We start from the raw sequence: 19,903 nt of genomic DNA, 5'->3' as shown, positions 1-19,903 counted from the left end.
ATGCAAGTTCCTATAGCTCTTTCTTTACTTTTTTTTAAATAAAAAAACTAGGAATTTAATGAGCTTGAGTAACAATAATAACAATAACGTTGAAAATCAGTGAGAAAATTAAAGGTGAATAAAGATGTGAAAAAATCTTGATTTCATGTATCCAATAGCACACCCTATATGATTAATGTATACAACCATATTACTAGCTAGTGCAACTTAAACTCTAATGCTAGAACATATGCTTCCCTTTATTACGTTTATAAGAAGGTAGTAGGGAATGGTGCATTATTGTACATGTACCTTTTGTACTACAGTTTGTTCTCAGTGATTTTACTTTGTCCTATTCAGTCACTTAGAAGTTAGATCATATTTCTCAATCCTCACGGGTTACTTTAATTTGGGCGACTCGCCCTCTCAATTGGTCCAATTTGTCTTGCAAACTGCACAAAGTAACACTGGAATTAGTCATATAAATTTTTATTTTAATTTCCTAACCCGAATTGTCTGCTACCACTTTAGGACCCGACTAATTAAGACCATTTTTTGGGGTAAAACGCTTTCTATCAAAAGAAATTTCATACACAAGACTCAAATTCGAGACTTCTGATTAAGGATAAAGGAGTACTTACCACAAATTTTGATGTCCGAGATATTTGATATAAGGTAATTAATTTAACGATGCAAGTCATTTGAGGTGGAAATGAGACATTATAACAAAAAAATTAGGCCACCTCAAAATAAGCTTCTAGCTTCGTTTTGAGTAGTGCATATTCTCTCTTTAATTGCTGGAAAGTTCTCTTGCATCTGCTTTAATTCATGGAGAAAAAAGAAGAAGAAAGAAACGAAAGAAATCAGTCACGTAACAATTAAGATTAAGAATATAATAACAACAACCCAGTATAATCTCACAAATGGGATCTGAGAAGTATAGTGTGTACACAGACCTTACCCCTACCCTAGAGTAGAGAGACTATTTCAGATAGAAGTAAGATTAAGATTAAGATTAAGAATAAGAATAAGAAAACCAGCCCAAATGAATGAACATGCATCCGTTCATTCCCTGACAGCCCGTCTAAAAATAAAGCGTAAAGACATCTACAAAAATTTACTCTTAATTATTGGGGGAAAAACACATACAGACTAAATTTAAGAAAATTTTTAAAAACCTAGCAGCAATAGGTATTTTACTAACATGACAGTTAAATAAATACATATCTTATCAAAAAGCTATAAACATGGATTAATAATCACGTTTAAGAAAATATTCAAAACATTTCATTCCTAAAAAAGCGCCCAAAGGGATTCAGTTTTCTAAGAATGAGAAATAGTCCTAAAAATAAACAAATATGACTCAGAAACGTATTGGTAGGATAATTTCCATCCAAAAATAACTCCTTCCTCCTCGTAGGCATAGTATACCCTTTTTGAGTGAAAATCTTGTCTCAAAAAGAACTTAATTCAATAAAAAAGTTATTTTAATATTATTTGTATTTTATATTTTAAAATTTATTTACTGCATATTTATACATTAGGAATAACAATGGTATACATAAGCATATAAATATTAAATTTGTTAGTACTTATACAATTAATGTATATTGAATAATAAATAACATATATCTCATATATACAAATATATATTCTATATGTCAAATATACATAAAATATATTCAGATTTGTTAGATATACATAAATTATAAATTAAATATATAATATATACACCGAATATGTACAGAATTATATATTTTTAAATAATTGTACATTCAAAAATATACTATATATAAATAAAAAGATATGGATGTATTATGTGTTTTTGTTTGCGAGAATAACGGAAATGTGATTTTAAGAGCAACTATTTATTTAAAGAAAAAAGTGACACACAAACCGCAAACAATAAGTTTAGAAAGTTCAAATTAATGATGAGAGAGAATTGTGAATAGATTAATATGGCTCAAAACTAATCCCTTAAATTGTGGGTTAGTGTTTAAATGTTTATGTTTAAGAAACTGATGGCCATTAAATAAGGTAACGAATCTTTAAAAATGCTATACATGTAAATTGAATGTGTATAAAGCAAAAATACTATTATTTGTATAAAAATCTCATAATTATTTGTTCCTTAATAGATGAAAAGTTAAAGAGTAAAGGAGATGAAATAACTGTCGTTCATATTTCAACGTAAGCTACCGCTGGATAACATGTTGCACCCTTCCACATTTCCTGCTCGGCAGTATTCCCTGAACTGCGTGCATTCAGTTTTGACCTTCTTGGCTCCAATGCTGCGCAAGACGAGAGAAAATTATTGGCTAGCTTGAAGAAACGGGCTGTTTCATTAAGTATCTAGCTAGCTAGTTTAATTTGTCACATATATTCTTACTATTACTTATTACCTTGAATTACTGCCCTGGAACTGGTGCATATGGCTATCTAGCTTTGCAAAATCAAGAGGATTTTTCTTCCTGAAACGCATCAAAATATAAACATGATCATCTATAGTCTGGGCGGATGCATGTGGAATTACGCCATACCGTTTCGTCTATGTGGTAATACTAATACTGTACGAAAATAATAACATAAAGGAAAAGACATTACTTGAACCTATGTTGTCGCGGTTAAGTTTTTAATTTTGCTTTTAAGAGGTCAATTGTTCAATCCTCAACTAGAACATTTCTTTTGGCACATATTTGAGAGACCTTCTATTGTTAAAAATTGTAGATAGATAGAATTGAATAAATGGACTAAAGCTATTAATGTAATAATTTATACTATTATTTATTAGTCATTCTTGAATGTAGTCTCCAACTAATTAATTAGATCGTTATTGTGAGCACCTAATTTTTGACCGTGCTTGAATATTTACCGCTTCCCAGACGTGTCCCCACTCAACTTTTCTTTGTCCCCCATGTTTGTCTCACATACTTGTCCCCCATGCTTTGTTCCCCCATGCTTATCCCACATGCTTGTTCCCCACTCCACTTTCATACTTGTCCCCCATGCTTGTCCCCCCACACTTTGCTCCATACTCTCTCCATTGTTCCCCACTCCTTGTCCCCCATGCTTGTCTCCTATCACAAATCCCATACCCCATTTTCAGCTATAAAACACACACATAACACACAAAAGAGGAACCCAAAAAGCTCTAAGAGTAGGAGAAAAATCAGCTACCTTCCACTTCTTCATTCTTCCTCATCACATATTCATCTTCTTCCTAAACATTACCTCCATTAAACCACCCCCCAAAGAGCCCATATTTCAGCCATGAAAGTCAGTCGCTAAAGCTCCTTTAATCAATTGAAAGTTAGCTGCAACATGTACAAAAACGCAGGAGCAGTTCGGCTGTAAAACCAGTTCAAATTCCAGCCCGAAATTACCCCCAAAATAGCTGCGAAAATGACCCCAAAACAGCTCTTTTTTCACACAAAAAACCGCAACAAAAACGCAGCAGCAATAGTAGCGAGAAACTACCAAAATTGCTGCCCGTTTTGACCCTCAAAATCAGCACTAAACAGTTCTGAAACCTCCATTGGAATCACCTTGAACCACCATTTAAAACCCGGCAGGTGTTGACCTCGTCCGTTCATTGTTGGCTGAGTTCGAAGAGGTTGGGTTCAAAGTTTGTTGTGAGGTCGAGGTCTGCGCCTTGTCCGATGAAGTTTCTAGTTCGTCAAGGTCCTGTTTGGAGTTATTATTTACTTTTGGACTCCCCTGCTGTAAACCTCTCAAAGTCAGATTCTTCTTAAGGTTCATCTCTTAATTGCATCACTATTTTTAATATATACACCATGAGTGATCTTTATATATTTTAAGTTTTGAGCATCCTATTTTAGTTGGCTTTGAATCGTTCCTTGAAGAATATTAGCATGTTGGCTTCGTTTTAGTATGATTAGTTATCCATTTGATATAATTAACTAATTGATGGCTAGCGTGATAATTGAAATTCAAGTGAGTAAGAAGTGAAATGCGTAGTGCTTTAAAATTTTGGCATCTTCAAATTTTAAGTCTTAAGTATCTGCTTATTTGGTTCTTAAATGGGGTAAATGTTGGCTCATAAATCTAATCAAGAAATAAAAGCGTACATAGATAAAACATGAAAACCAATAAATCACAGTTTGTCCAAAATTAATTCAAGCCAATTTTAGTCAATAAAGCGACCGTGCTAGAACCACGAGACTCGGGGAATGCCTTACACCTTCTCCCGGTCAACGAAATTCCTTACCCGGACTTTATTTTGCAGACCAATAATAAAAGAGTCAAATCTTCCTTTGACTAGGGATTCAAACAAAAGGTGACTTGGAACACCCAAAAAATCAATTCCAAGTGGCGACTCTGTAAATAAAATAATTCCTATTCAAGTTTGTCACTTTAATTGGAGAAACTCTTTAACCCACCATCCACAATCAATAACACATTTATCTTTCGGGGGTAGAAAAGGGGTGTGACAGCTCTGGCGACTCTGCTGGGGAACTTTAAGAATTCGAGCTTGTACATTGACTTTATTTGGCTTTATTAATTTTTGTATACATTGTGATTTATTTGGGACTAATGTGCTACTTGTCCACTTTTTACTGTCTTGATATTTTTGAACTGTACATATAAATTGTATCCTCTCTCGCATTCCACTAAGTCTTCTGATAATTAGTTATGTTGTGTTTGCCTACCCGCATCACAAAATTTCTGTCTTGAGATAAAGCCAGTTAGCCTACCAGCTTCTGGTGAAGGATTTAGTCACACATGTTTAGGCGGGAAAGTCGTTAGCTAGCCAGTGCTGTTCTACTACTGGTAATGCTTGATGCTCCTTGGCTCGAGTTGTCCGCCCGGGTAAGCCAGGTCTAGATACCATCTCCTTTAGGATTTACAAACTTAGAAGAACAAGCCACAAGCAATGAATATCCCTAGTAGGCTACGCTTTATTTGCATCATGTGCATTTGACTTAGCAGCGCTCGACTCATGGGCCAAGTTCTGTTTTAGGACAGGTACCTTGTTGAGACCATTATGTCATGTTATGTGCTACTTGTTGCATTATTTGGGAGGCTTGCATGTCGACCGACTTTAGCATATATAGGTTGAACAAAGAGAGAAAAAATGATGTGGTTTAGTGCATATGGTTTTTAAAGATTGATTTTCATATAAAAAAAAAGTAGAACATAGTCAATTTTCACCGAACTACGCGGGTCTGATTCTCACTGGATGTGAGATATGTAGGCAAACCTCATCGGTTTCGGCCCCCAATTTTTAAAAATCCAAAAAGATATTTTCCTTTAATTACTTCTTTAGAAGCTTCTTTTTTAAGACCAAAAGTCCAAAAATATTTTCTTCCTTTTTTTTTAAAGTTTTTCTCCCAAAATCCAAAAAAAAAATATTTTCTTTCTTTTGAAATTTTTTTTTTAAAAAAAAATCAAAATTCAAAATTTTTTGTTTTTACTTTAGAAGTTTTTCTTTCACCAATTCCAAAAAAAAAAAATCGAAAAAAAAAAATTAAAAATATTTTCTTTGTTAGGAAATTTTGTCGGATTAATTGTACATGAAAAATAGTTAGTTTATCTATTTTATTTCTGATCCACCGAACTACACGGGTCTGATTCTCACCGGAAAAAAAAAACCAAAAATATTTTCTTTTTTTTAGAAGTCTTTCATTTGAAAAAAAAAAAAGAAAAAAAATCAAAATCCAAAAATATGTTTTTTTCCTTCTTTAGAAGTCTTTCTCCCAAAAAATCCAAAAAAACAAAAATAATCAAAATCCAAATAAAATAAAATATTTTCTTTCTCCTTTAAGAATTCTTCTTTTCAAACATTCCAAAAGAAAAAAAAAAAAGGAGCTAGCTTATGTACTTTGTTCCCGGTATTCATGAACTACGTAATGATCTGATTCATGCGGCGTCATGATACGTAGGCAATCCCCATCGGATTCGATCATAGCCATAAACAAATTGAGTAAAAAAAAAAATCGAAAAAACATTGAGTGAAAAAAAAGAAGAGAAAGAGTGACAAAAAATAACAGAGAAAAACAAAGAGCGAAAAACAACAAAAAGAGAAAAAAATCAAGATATGAAAAAAAAAAATCAAAAAAAAGGAAAAAAAGAAGAAGAAGAGAGAGAGCCTCCCGAGATGGATTACCCCTGTTGGTGAATCATATTCGATCTTGTTCCAAAAGCTAGTCAGGCTAGGTCTACTGTGACCAGTAGCCCCGAACCGGCCAAACCCTGAGTCCCATTCGCACCAGGCTAATGCTAGATGTGAATACCACTCTGGAGCAGTCAGACATGATACAGAAGACTGCTAGAATCTTAAGAGAGCAGTGGAAGACCCCATCAATGTCAAGAAAATAGTGCTTAGGGATGAAGAGGCCCCTAATATGATGAACAATTCTCTGCCTACTCACACCAATGGGCTAGTAATCGGAATGATCTGTGAAGATGAGGAATTTGATCTGGCACTGAAGGCCATTGCAGCCATTGCCGAGACAGAAGAGAAACCTAAAAACGGGCGCCAAACCTGAAAAGTTCTCTGTCATATGGGAGTCTCGGTAGCCGGTCTTGCTATCTTTTCTGCATCCGAATTATTTCAGGATCTAATCCGAATATTTTTACTTCACTGCTTTGCTTTCTGATGTAAACCATTCTATCTTAAAAACTTTAAAAAAAAAAATCAAATAAAATTAATATTTCATTGTCGGGGAATGTTTCTTTTCTTAATCTTGTCACTTTTCTTATTCTCTTCTTAAGTTCTGTTAATGCAGATTTTAATGACATGACATGCTTGCGGACTTCATGTCCAGATCCTAAAACGATGTCAGACCCCGAAATAATAGATCAAGAAACAAAATATTTTAAAGACAAGGCTTGTAAGAAAATAAATAGAGAATTGGAACGAAGTTGAGATTCCCTCTCTTCGGATCATTGTTGAAGCCGGGATTGAGGATAAAGATTGGGTCAAGAACCGATTGAAATAATTGACACTGATGGATGAAAAATGATTGGCTGCAATTTGCCACGGGCAGTTATGCCAACAAAGAATGGTCCGTGTCTACAACAAGAAAGTGCGGCCCAATAAATTTAAAATAGGACAACTCATTCTGAGACGTATTCTCCCAATTCATGAAGAAGCTAAAGGAAAATTGGCTCCAAATTGGAAAGGTACATACATTGTAATGAGAGTACTGCAAAAGAGAGCGTTGTACCTGGGAAGCAACGAAGAAAGTGTCCCTGAAACAACCGTCAACGCGGATGCAGTTAAAAGGTACTATGGGTACTATGTTTGACCCTCTATATAGCATTAATGTTCTCTGATTGGGATGATGAAGGCTTTTATTCTCGCTATCCAAACACCATCAACCCTTTGCTAACCCTTTTGAGTCGGTTACCTTTCTTTGATTACCCTCTTTGGAACCTGAAGATGTTATTTAAAAAAAAAAAAATCAAACAAGTTCATGTTAATCGAACTACGTCCGACTTGATTCCGAAAGGATACGTAGGCAGCCTCTCTCTGGTGTTCAGTCACACCAAAATAAAAATCTACATTCCCCCAAAAGTTGAAACTAGGGGCAAGTGTTATAATGGTTCGATGATGGTTTCGCCTGAGAGGTTTCAAAGTTGTAATTCAGTCCAAATCCTTTTCAAGTCCTTCCGATCAATCAACGAGAATGTTCAAGAATTGGAGGATACAATCATTTGGATCTGATGCCACCAAAATAAGAGAAATAAAATGAGAGAGTCTTATTGGTGAAAACCCTCACGGGCACCATAGGGCGATGGCGAGCAAAGAAAATGAAAATGAGAGAGTCTTGTTAGTGAAAACCCGCAAAGGGCACTATAAGGCGATAGTGAGAAAAGAATTGAGAGAGTTTAGCTGGTGAAAACCCGCAAAGGGCACTACTGATCGAAAAGAGGATCTTCACAGCCATTGGTATTGATAATCCTGGGCAAGGTTTCTAGGTTTCGAGGCAAAAGTTGTGATGAATTTCTAAGAGTCGGACGGTTTACACAGATCAGACATCAAGTCCAAAAGATATGTCATGTTCATTGAAGTGCGCATATACTCCAGATAAGTCATTCTTTCCTTCCCCGAAAGGGATACCTCTTGTCTAAATTCATTGTCCATTCCATTGTTTGTTTTTCTTCGAATCCATTTTGGTCTAACTCTGTTCCAAAACTAAGGCAAAAAAGGGATAGCAAGACTGATTTACAGGGCTTTCGTTTGATACAAGCTAATATGCAAAAAAGGCACCAAGACTCGGCAGCAACATCAAGTTGACCCAGACTGGCCATGGCGGCTGATCCTTAGAAATCAAAAACTCTTGTAAAGAGGAAATCAAATTGAAAGTGCCTACAAGGCAAAATGAAGTTGAATAGGTTAAGTCCCAAGTGGCTAACCGTTTTGGCAAAGTGTGAAAAGCTAAAGGTTCCCCAATTCTCAGAAATTGAAAGTTTCAGAGGAAAGAAGTCGAAAGTGAAATTCCACAAAGGCAAAACAAAGTTGAAAAGGTTAAGTCCCACACGACCAACCGTCATGTAAAAGTTTGAAAAGTCAAAGGCTCTCTGGGGCCAGACATGCTAGTGGTATTCAGGAAACATCTAGTGGCAGGTTGAAATCATCATCAAAAGAACATGGGCACAAAGCCAAGCTTCCAAAGACATCAGGGCCACAAACTGACCATTATTTTCAAAACTCATAATTTTTCTTTGTTTGCAGCATGAACAAAATAGTGAAGAATGGTGATTTCTAAAGGACGAATGTCACCAAAGGTAAGTTTCCTCAAAATCTCCACTTTCCTTTATTTTTAGCATGCATAACTATTGTTCATACCTCTCATTTTCGTAGCTTAACCCAGGTAGAACCTTTTCGCCTATGGGGATTCAGCTCATAGTTTCGGGTAGAAGCACTCTTCGCCCAGACTGTTTTTTGTTGCTTAACCAGGTAGAACATTTTCGCTTAGGGGGATCCAGCTAACAATTCTGGGTAGAAGTACTCTTCGCCCAGGTTGTTTTTCATAGCTTAACCCAGGTAGAGCCTTTTCGCCTAGGGGGATCCAGCTCATAGTTCTGGGTAGAAGCACTTTTCGCCCACGCTGTTTTAGGTAGCTTAACCCAGGTAGAACATTTTTGCCTAGGGGGATCCAGCTCATATTTCCGGGTATAAGTACTATTCGCCCAGGATTGGTTTTTGTAGCTTAACCTAGGTAGAACCTTTTCGCCTATGGGGATGCAGCTTATAGTTTCCGGGTAGAAATACTCTTCGCCCAGGATTGTTTTTTGTAGCTTAACCCAGGTAGAACCTTTTCACCTAGGGGGATCCAGCTCATAGTTCCGGGTAGAAGCACTCTTCGCTCACGTTGTTTTACATAGCTTAACCCAGGTAGAACCTTTTTGCCTAGGGGGATCCAGCTCACAGTTCCGGGTAGAAGTACTTTTCGCCCAGGTTATTTTTCGTTGCTTAACCCAGGTAGAACCTTTTCACCTAGGGGGATCCAGCTCATAGTTTCGGGTAGAAGTACTCTTCGCCCACGTTGTTTTTTGTAGCTTAACCCAGGTAGAACCTTTTCACCTAGGGAGATCCAGCTCATAGTTCCAGGTAGAAGTACTCTTCGCTCAGGTTGTTTTACATAGCTTAACCCAGGTAGAACCTTTTTGCCTAAGGGGATCCAGCTCACAGTTCCGGGTAGAAGTACTTTTCGCCCAGGTTGTTTTTCATTGCTTAACCCAGGTAGAACCTTTTCACCTAGGGGGATCCAGCTCATAGTTTCGGGTAGAAGTACTCTTCGCTTACGTTGTTTTTTATAGCTTAACCCAGGTAGAAACTTTTCACCTAGGGGGATCCAGCTCATAGTTTCGGGTAGAAGTACTCTTCGCTCAAGTTGTTTTACATAGCTTAACCCAGGTAGAACCTTTTTGCCTAGGGGGATTCAACTCAAAGTTCCGGGTAGAAGTACTCTTCGCCCAGGTTATTTTTTATAGCTTAACCCAAGTAGAACCTTTTCGCCTAGGGGAATTCAGCTCATAGTTTCCGGGTAGAAGTACTATTCGCCCAGGATTGTTTTTTGTAGCTTAACCTAGGTAGAACCTTTTTGCCTATGGGGATCCGGCTCATAGTTTCCGGGTAGAAATACTATTCGCCCAGGATTGGTTTTTGTAGCTTAACCCAGCTAGAACCTTTTCACCTAGGGGGATCCAGCTCATAGTTCCGGGTAGAAGTACTCTTCGCCCAGGTTGTTTTACGTAGCTTAACCGAGGTAGAACCATTTTGCCTCGGGCGATCTAGCTCATAGTTTCGGGTAGAAGTACTCTTCGCCCAGGTTTGCTTTTCGTAGTTTAACCCGGGTAGAAACTTTTCGCCTAGGGGGATACAACTCATATTCCGAGTAGAAGTACTCTTCTCCCAGGTTTGCTTTTCGTAGTTTAACCCAGGTAGACCCTTTTCGCCCCGGGGATTCAGCATTTATTCTGTAATACAGGGCGTCAACTCCTGGTTACATTATCTTTTTCAGTAATACAGGGCGCCAACCCCTGATTACATTATCATTTTCAGTAATACAGGGTGCCAACCCCTGGTTACATTATCCTTTTCAGTAATACAGGGCACCAACCCCTGATTACCTTTCCTTTTCAGTAATACAGGGCGCCAACCCCTGATTATATTTCTTTTTAAGTAATACAGGGCGCCAACCCCTGGTTACATTATCCTTTTCAGTAATACAGGGCGCCAACCCCTGGTTACATTATCCTTTTCAGTAATACAGGGCGCCAACCCCTGATTATATTTCTTTTTCAGTAATACAGGGCGCCATCCCCTGATTACATTTCCTTACTAGTATAGGGTACACCAATCCCTGATCTCCTTACCAGTATAGGGTACACCAATCCCTTGTTGTGTTCTCCAATATAGGGTACACCACTCCCTAGTTGATTTGATTTTAAATGCAGGATAAAACACTCCCTGGTATCATTGCCAATATAGGGTATCCCATTCTCTGACCACAGTTTCCCAACATAAGGTACACAAATCCTTAGTTGAGACATTCTTTTGGGACAATAAAAAACAAAATCATCATGACCTTTTTAGGGTACAACATAACTTTTTTTATTTATTTATTTTTATTTATTTATTTATTTTGCTTTCAATAAAGAAGTAGTTTAGAATTTTGTTACAATAACTCACGAAATTTTTCTAGTGAAAACTGGGGCAGAAAAATTTCGTTTGTTTGTTTGTTATGATGTATGAGCAGGTTTTACCTCGAGGCACAAGGTTCGAGATGAACAAAAGAAGAAGTCTAAATCCAGAATAAAGAAAAAAAAAGAAAAAAGAAGTGAATCCAAAATGCAGATGAAAGATGTGAACTGCTAAAAAAAGAAGTGAATCTAAAATGCAGATGAAAGATGTGAACTGCTCAAGACGTGGTTGAAGTCACAAGCTCTGCATGTCCCCTCTTGATTCGAAAAGCTGAATAAGAATGAACTAGAACCTGTAGCTAGCAAGCATCAAGGTTCCAATTAAAAGTCTGCATGAAGAACCATTCAAGACTCAAGATCAAGTTTCAAAAGACTTATAGATAGGAATCTTGTAACTTATAGTTGATAGGCTTGTTTAGTTCCTTTAGATTTTGATGTAATAACAGGGCCACGGACCGGAGCCTCGACGGAACCTAGCTCGACTTTCGAACTCATCACTCCATCATTCTTCTTGAACTACACGCGACCTGATTTCCTTATAACCCGGGATATGTAGGTTGTCCAAAACCAGGACTCGATTTTCTTCCTCTTTTGAATAACGATATGGTCAAAACTTAGTCACACGTCTCACTTTATATTTGCCTGAAAACTTTTAATGTTTCCAAGCAAATAGGGGCATGCTGTGAGCACCTAATTTTTGACCGTGCTTGAATATTTACCGCTTCCCAGACGTGTCCCCACTCAACTTTTCTTTGTCCCCCATGCTTGTCCCACATACTTGTCCCCCATGCTTATCCCACATGCTTGTTCCCTACTCTACTTTCATACTTGTCCCCCATGCTTGTCCCCCCACACTTTGCTCCCTACTCTCTCCATTGTTCCCCACTCCTTGTCCCCCATACTTGTCTCCTATCACAAATCCCATACCCTATTTTCAGCTATAAAACACACACATAACATACACAAAAGAGGAACACAAAAAGCTCTAAGAGTAGGAGAAAAATCAGCTACCTTCCACTTCTTCTTCTTCCTCATCACATATTCATCTTCTTCCTAAACATTACCTCCATTAAACCACCCTCAACACCCCCCAAAGAGCTCATATTTCAGCCATGAAAGTCAGTCCCTAAAGCTCCTTTAATCAATTGAAAATCAGCTGCAACATGTACAAAAACGCAGGAGCAGTTCGGCTGTAAAACCAGTTCAAATTCCAGCCCGAAATTACCCCCAAAACAGCTGCGAAAATGACCCCAAAACAGCTCTTTTTTCACACAAAAAACCGCAACAAAAATGCAGCAGCAATAGTAGCGAGAAACCACCAAAATTGCTGCCCGTTTTGACCCTCGAAATCAGCACTAAACAGTTCTGAAACCTCCATTGGAATCACTTTGAACCACCATTTAAAACCCGGCAGGTGTTGACCTCGTCCGTTCATTATTGGCTAAGTTCGAAGAGGTTGGGTTCAAAGTTTGTTGTGAGGTCGAGGTCTGCGCCTTGTCCGACGAAGTTTCTAGTTCGTCAAGGTCATGTTTGGAGTTATTATTTACTTTTGGACTCCCCTGCTATAAACCTCTCAAAGTCAGATTCTTCTTAAGGTTCATCTCTTAATTGCATCATTATTTTTAATATATACACCATGAGTGATCTTTATATATTTTAAGTTTTGAGCATCCTATTTTAGTTGGCTTTGAATCGTTCCTTGAAGAATATTAGCATGTTGGCTTCATTTTAGTGTGATTAATTATCCATTTGATATAATTAACTAATTGATGGCTAGCGTGATAATTGAAATTCAAGTGAGTAAGAAGTGAAATGCGTAGTGCTTTAAAATTTTGGCATCTTCAAATTTTAAGTCTTAAGTATCTGCTTATTTGGTTCTTAAATGGGGTAAATGTTGGCTCATAAATCTAATCAAGAAATAAAAGCGTACATAGATAAAACATGAAAACCAATAAATCACAGTTTGTCCAAAATTAATTCAAGCCAATTTTAGTCAATAAAGCGACCGTGCTAGAACCACGGGACTCGGGGAATGCCTTACACCTTCTCCTCGGTCAACGGAATTCCTTACCCGGACTTTGTTTTGCAGACCAATAATAAAAGAGTCAAATCTTCCTTTGACTAGGGATTCAAACAAAAGGTGACTTGGAACACCCAAAAAATCAATTCCAAGTGGCGACTCTGTAAATAAAATAATCCCTATTCAAGTTTGTCACTTTAATTGGAGAAACTCTTTAACCCACCATCCACAATCAATAACACATTTATTTTTTGGGGGTAGAAAAGGGACGTGACAGTTATTGATATTAGTACTCTATTATATATGACTAGAAATTAATTAAGATGTACATAAATGTGTATAAAATTAAAGGATCAGTACTGATGAAACAAAACTCACAATGCCTGGTCAATGCTATGGATTAAGCGAGCAGAATCTTTATAAAACAAAGTAACAACTTCCTCTACGAAGTTAGGATTAGCATCATCTTGTAGCTCTTCCAACTGAATAAGTTGCTCATCAAGATATCCCTGCACACCCACGAGATACCAAACTCATATAGTAATTTTCGATTCAAACCAAAGTGCCAGAATAATATCCTATTCTCGTGCCAAGTGCATGTGGAGAAGAGTACTGGGCACATCTTATATAACAAGAAGAAATGCATGCAACGACTAGGTAAAATATGGTAGGACATATCGATGCACGAAGCATCCTGCATTTCAAAAAGGGCTACACCCCAGGGTATGATGTAAGCAGTCTACCCTGATGCAAGCATCAGTGGCTGGTTCCACGACTCGAACTCATGACCTAGAGGTCACGTTGAGATAACTTTACCGTTGCTACAAGGCTCTTCGTCCGATAAAATATAATAATTAATTAAAGAGTTTAAGTGATATCTTTGAATGTGTGAGAAATATATACAAGATTGGGTTGTTTAAAGAGTAATTACAAGTAACTCTATTTATTAAATAATGAACAATAAACTAAAATAATGGAGTAGTAACTTTACTTGTTATTACAACATGCTAAGAGTAGGAGTGTACGTGGACCGAGTTGGTTCAGTTTTTATTAAAACCAAACCAAACCAACTATATCGGTTTGGATTAATGCGATTTTGACTGGTTTTTCGGATTTTTTTGTTATATGAATAATATTTCAATCTTACTTTGTTACATTTTTTATAAGTAAATATATATTTAGTAAAAATTATAAAAATTGACAAATATATGATCTATTAATATATTCTTGTGGAAGAATTTTCTTAGAAACACATGATAGTGATTTTTTTAATCGTCTAACAATAATTTTATGTTGATATATACTTTCAAGGTTAACCAAATTTAATAATTAAATATAAAAATAAATATGAAGATATATAATGATATGTTCTATTTAATTTTAAATTATCAAAATATCATTACAAATTCAAAAAAGATCTACGAATTTAATAGACATTGACATATGAATATGGAAGAACAAAGAGATTGACACATTTCACAACACTTGATAAGAAAGTGATTATACAACATATTATATAAAGTTAATAAATATGAAACACTTCATATTTAACTAAATATTACCTCCCATCCCATAAGAGAATCACAAATATTTTTTGATATTTTTAAAAGAAAATTCTATAACACTGAGGACGAAAGCAAGCAAATGGAAGAAAGAGAAACCTGATCGAAAAAGGACTGCCTTAGGTTGGCAAGTTGCCGATGCAAGTGATGATTTCTTTCCATAGGGAGTAATGGTTAAATTTAAATAGCTAGTGATTGATAGAGAAAGATTATTTTTTGGTATAGAAAGTTTGGGGAATGAGAAATTGGGCATATGAAAATAGGGTTTATATAGGAGCGGAGAAAAGAATAATATAATGACGCATGTGGACGCGGTGGCAAGAAGTTTTTTCATTGCAACTATATATTAGGCTTGCATGGAACTTATAAAAAATTTAGTACAATCCAAATATATTATTTCGCATATGCTAACACTACAGCAACGTTGTTTTCTTATTCTTCTTTATATTAGTTATACAAATTAGGGGTGTACAAACAAAACCGATAAATCACACTAAATCGATAATCCGAGTTAAACCGAAAAAAAAATCCGATGTGGTTTGGTATTGAAAAATAAAACCCCGACCATAATTGGTTTGGCTTGGTTTTAACTAAAAAAGTCAAACCGAAACCAACCCAACCCGATAATATATTTATATAATTTTTAAAAATATTTTATACATATAAATATTTATTGTAACGTAATTTATATAGATTTCTTAAACTTTTTCACAATTTTATCTTTTAACGTATTATTTCAAGTTTAGACTTAACATTCTCGAATGGTAAGTAAATTTTATGGCTCATAAATATAGTAATTCAAACAAAGTTCAAATCAATACTAATGCTAACAAAAGAAATTCAATTCAATACTAGGAATGACGATATTATAGGATAATTTTATTGGTTTTACATTATTTATAATGAAAATGCATAACTTAGTTTATTTTTTTCTTTAGTGCTTAGTGATGTAATTAATATTAGTACTTATTAGCTATACTTATTTTAGCATGACATATATAATATTTTTAGATTATGTTAATTTTCATTATGACTTATTAATTAGCAATATTTGTTTTATGTAATTTTATTATTTTATCGTTGTTATTGAATATTTTAGTATAATGCTATGACTTATCTCATATTATTGTATTATTTTATTGGAAAATACATTATAGAGTTGTATTTTACTAGGACTTAAAAAATTATTTGGAGCACGAGTTACATATTTTATGCTATGAAGACTTTACCGGAAAAAAATCCGAAAACTCGAAAAAATACGAAAAACCCGAGATTGAAAAACCCGATTTTGTTGATTTGGTTTGGTTTATAAATTTAAAAATTCAAACCATCCCGACCTATGTACACCCCTAATACAAATCGGTACTTTTATGTTGGCTATATATTCAAAATTAGCACCATGATATTTCTTCCTCCTACAGAAATAAAATAATTTTATTAATTTTTTCTGTTGGTAATTAATACGTTCACTCTCATGTCCAATTGTCCATTAGGAAGGCACTCATCCTCGTTAACCCTAAAATATGGTTGTCAAGCGGGCCGGAATGGTCCGGTTCCGGACCGATCCAAACCGATTTTAGATCGGACCGGACCAGACTGGTAGTAAGGGGTCGGGCACGGCTGGGTTGGCACGGTGACCGGACTGTGCCGGATAATTTTTTGGTATCGGTTAACCGGGCCGATACGACCCGTTATGGTCAAGTCACATGGGAACCGGTTAACCGGTCCGGTCCGGCCAGATCCGATTCAATGGCTACTTTTTTTTAATTACAATTGTTATACAAAATAAAATACCCGACCCGACCAATTAGAACCGGAATCGTTTCGGTTAAATTTTGCACCGAGGAAGCCCGGAACCAGTAAACCTGGTAAAAAATAAATGGAACCGTCCCGGTAACTAAACTGGTTGGTTCCCTTTTCCTCTACCCCTGCCCGTATCGGCCCGGCCCTTTGACACCTTTACCCTAAAATCAGGGGAGGCGTCAGCCCTACGATTACGGGTCTGATCGAACCTAATAGCTTTGGTCTAAATTTTATATTTGTTTTAAGTTATTGAACAATAACTTAAAAAAATTAAAATCCCGCACATATAAACTTTAAATTCAGGCTCCGTCTCAGCCTAAAATTGGAAGGTTTTATGCATGTATAAAATTTGCTCGCGACATGTATAAAGAATATAGACCTGAATTTATTGGTCATTTCAATTCGTTTTTGCACTATTTTATCTAGAGCTATCAATATGGGCGGGCCGGACTAGCCCAATCCAGCACACATAGACTTTAATAATTGACGGGCTGGGTTGGAGTGGGCTAGCCAACTATTTTGATGAGCCTTATAATGGCAAGCTCACTCCAGCCCTATGTGGGTTGTGGACTTTCACGGTCCGGCCCATCATTTTTTAAAATGTAATTTTATAATTTTTCTTTAAGCTCTAACCTAAAAAAAGATATATATTTAAAAGTAAAAAAAATCTTCTTGGAAAAATTTAACAAAACTTAATAACTTTTTATACATTTTCAATATATCACAATAAACACTAAAAAGGTAAAAGACAAGACTATATTTCATTCATTAAAAGTCAAAACTCAAAACAACCTATTCAAGAGAATGTTCATGACGCTTATGGGATATCCAACACATCATCTTCATCGAACACATTTGAATCCGCTTGTGAGAAGGTTGTCTTAACATCTTCACTTTCATCTTCATATGCAATATTAATTAGTTAAATGTTAAGAATAATTAAATTTTAAAAACTAATTAGCGTTTTAAGACTTTGATCTTTTAATATGATGAGCTTAATAAACTTTAAGTTTGGAATCATCTTCTTGTTATTTTTTAGTGTCATATACTTTTATATTTTATATATTTTAAATACATATTTTTATTAGGCACATGGGCCGGCCCAATCCAGCCTCACTCAAGCCTCACGGGTCATGGGCTTATTCGGGTCGGACTTAAAATCTTCGTTTTTAAATGGACTTCAAAAATTATAGTCCAACCTTGCTAAAATACAGGCTGGGGTGACCCAACTGATCAAGTCCAAATTGACGGCTCTAATTTTATCGAATACGAATAAATGACTGAATTCTACTGAGTATGAATTTGTGTGTCAAAAGGAAGATTTACTTTACATGCCTTTATAATTCGATCAGCGCAGGGTCCACGACACTTGTCGTTCTTTGATGCCTTACTGGGTAATTTATAAACGGAAGCCCAAATTGGAAGAAGATAAAAAGAGAAAGGGATTTTTACCTTCCTATATATATATATATATATATATATATATATATATATATATATATATATATGAAATTTTATTACCCTCCCTAATCAAGTTTTACTTAATTACATGGTCATATACAATTTATCAATTATATACAAAATAGTTTTAAATGAGTATCCCTTTAAATTAGGAATTGAATAAGTAATCAGTTATTCTCATCTATCTCTTCTGCACTCTCTCTCTCTCTCATGCGCTCTCTCTCTCTCTATCTCCGTTCTTTATCCAATTTTTCTTCCTCAGATGTTCTTTACTTTCTATCATTTCATATTGTATATATTTTTAAGGGAATTTATCAATGGATTCCAATCGTTTTACTATAGAGTTTTAACTTATCAATTTCCTTTCATGTTGCACAATTTGTGTTCAAATTGAAATTGTCAATCAATAAATTTTGAAGGTGTTTGACTCTCCACCATTGACAGCCATTAAAAAATTTTGAAACTTTAAAATCGAATTTGAGTTTTCAAAAATCATTATTTATTTGGATTGGGTGTTGTTGCAAACAACTGAGAATATTGTTTGGAGTTTATATTGCAATTTTGATGTTTGGTGAAGATTATACTTGATTTTGGCTGAATTTCATATTGATACTCGAAGAAGAAGAAGAAAAAGAAGAAGAAGAAATGACATGCAATATACTTACGAAAATATAGTAAAGTTGTATGTAAATTATATTTTAGTTGTATTTTGTTGTACATATATTTTTTTATTTGAATATTGTATGAAAGTTAAAAAATAGTTGTATAATGTATGAATCGTTGTATGAAATTTGTATTTAAGTTATAAATACTATCTTTTACATAAAGTTGTTGATATATATCATAATTGTTTTAAGAGAGGAAGTTTTGATTGGAATTTCATAGAGGAAGTTTTGATTGGAATTTCAGAGAAGAAGAAGAAACACCACTTACAAAATATATACAAATCATTTACAAAATATATACAAAAGACATTGTATAAAATTTATATTTAAGTTGTATGATGTTGTAGTTGTATTTAACTGGGTAGAAATGATGTTTGAAAATTATAAATAAATTATATATTATATAATTAGTTGTATGAAATTTATTTTTATTGCGTATGATGTTCTATTAGTCGTTATTGCCGGGACAATTGGGTCAATGCTTACTGCGAGAATAATGCGACAAAAATGGTACGAAATTAAAGAAGAACAAGTTGTCTATTTAGAAAATAAAGACAACATATGACCAAAAAAAAAAAGAAAATAAAGATAACAACCTACACAAGACTTTGAGATCCCATTGCTGTCATCAATGTTGTGAAATCCAGGATATGTGTATTCTGATATTATCCTTTTAGGAGGGAATATAAGTGGATTAACTAAATATATGCCTAAATAGCAGTACAAAAGAAAAGTTGCATAATCTTTCTTAACAGTAATGATTTACTTCTACTTTATTGCAAAAATTCAAGATCTATAAATAAGGCACCCCTCATTTTAATTTCAAAATGCTGGATCAACTTTTTATTTCCTTCTGGAAAGCCTAATTTCCATATTTCTGGCAGTTTTTGACGGACATCAATATTCAACCTAGGGTGGGTTGAATAGGAAGGAGTCTTATTAAAAGAGGAGCTGAGAGAAAATAAGAAAAAGATGTAACTAAATCCCGCATTAATAATTGATTGTATATAATTTATAAGTAATTTTTGTTAAAGGCGGGTAATATATAAAATTAGGAGTAAATATTATATAGAAAACAAAAAAATCCTAAAGAGAAAACCCAATGATTGGTTGGCGTATAGTGGATCTGTCTAAACTGCAAAAATTGAGATAAAGTATTAAACTAAAGGATTAGAGATAATTCTAGCTTTATTCCTCTTTACTGCTTTCTCCTCCCCTCCCACATTCCCAAAAAAAAA

The 19,903-nt window shown here is 35.1% G+C and overlaps 1 protein-coding gene across 1 annotated transcript; it reads right to left on the bottom strand.

The window, feature by feature from the left end:
* Positions 1-258: 258 nt before the first annotated feature.
* On the bottom strand, positions 259-14,968 carry LOC104119549 (histidine-containing phosphotransfer protein 4-like). Its single transcript, XM_070196572.1, has 6 exons — positions 14,836-14,968; positions 13,553-13,683; positions 2,382-2,450; positions 2,199-2,270; positions 723-795; positions 259-431 (listed from the first exon to the last, which is right to left on the bottom strand). Exons 1-6 carry the CDS (start codon positions 14,896-14,898, stop codon positions 384-386), a joined length of 456 nt encoding a protein of 151 aa, XP_070052673.1. The 5' UTR covers positions 14,899-14,968; the 3' UTR covers positions 259-383.
* Positions 14,969-19,903: the final 4,935 nt, after the last annotated feature.

Source organism: Nicotiana tomentosiformis, chromosome 3 (genome assembly GCF_000390325.3).
Source record: "Nicotiana tomentosiformis chromosome 3, ASM39032v3, whole genome shotgun sequence".
Lineage (NCBI taxonomy): Eukaryota > Viridiplantae > Streptophyta > Magnoliopsida > Solanales > Solanaceae > Nicotiana > Nicotiana tomentosiformis.
This window is presented reverse-complemented; position numbering and strand designations above follow the sequence as displayed.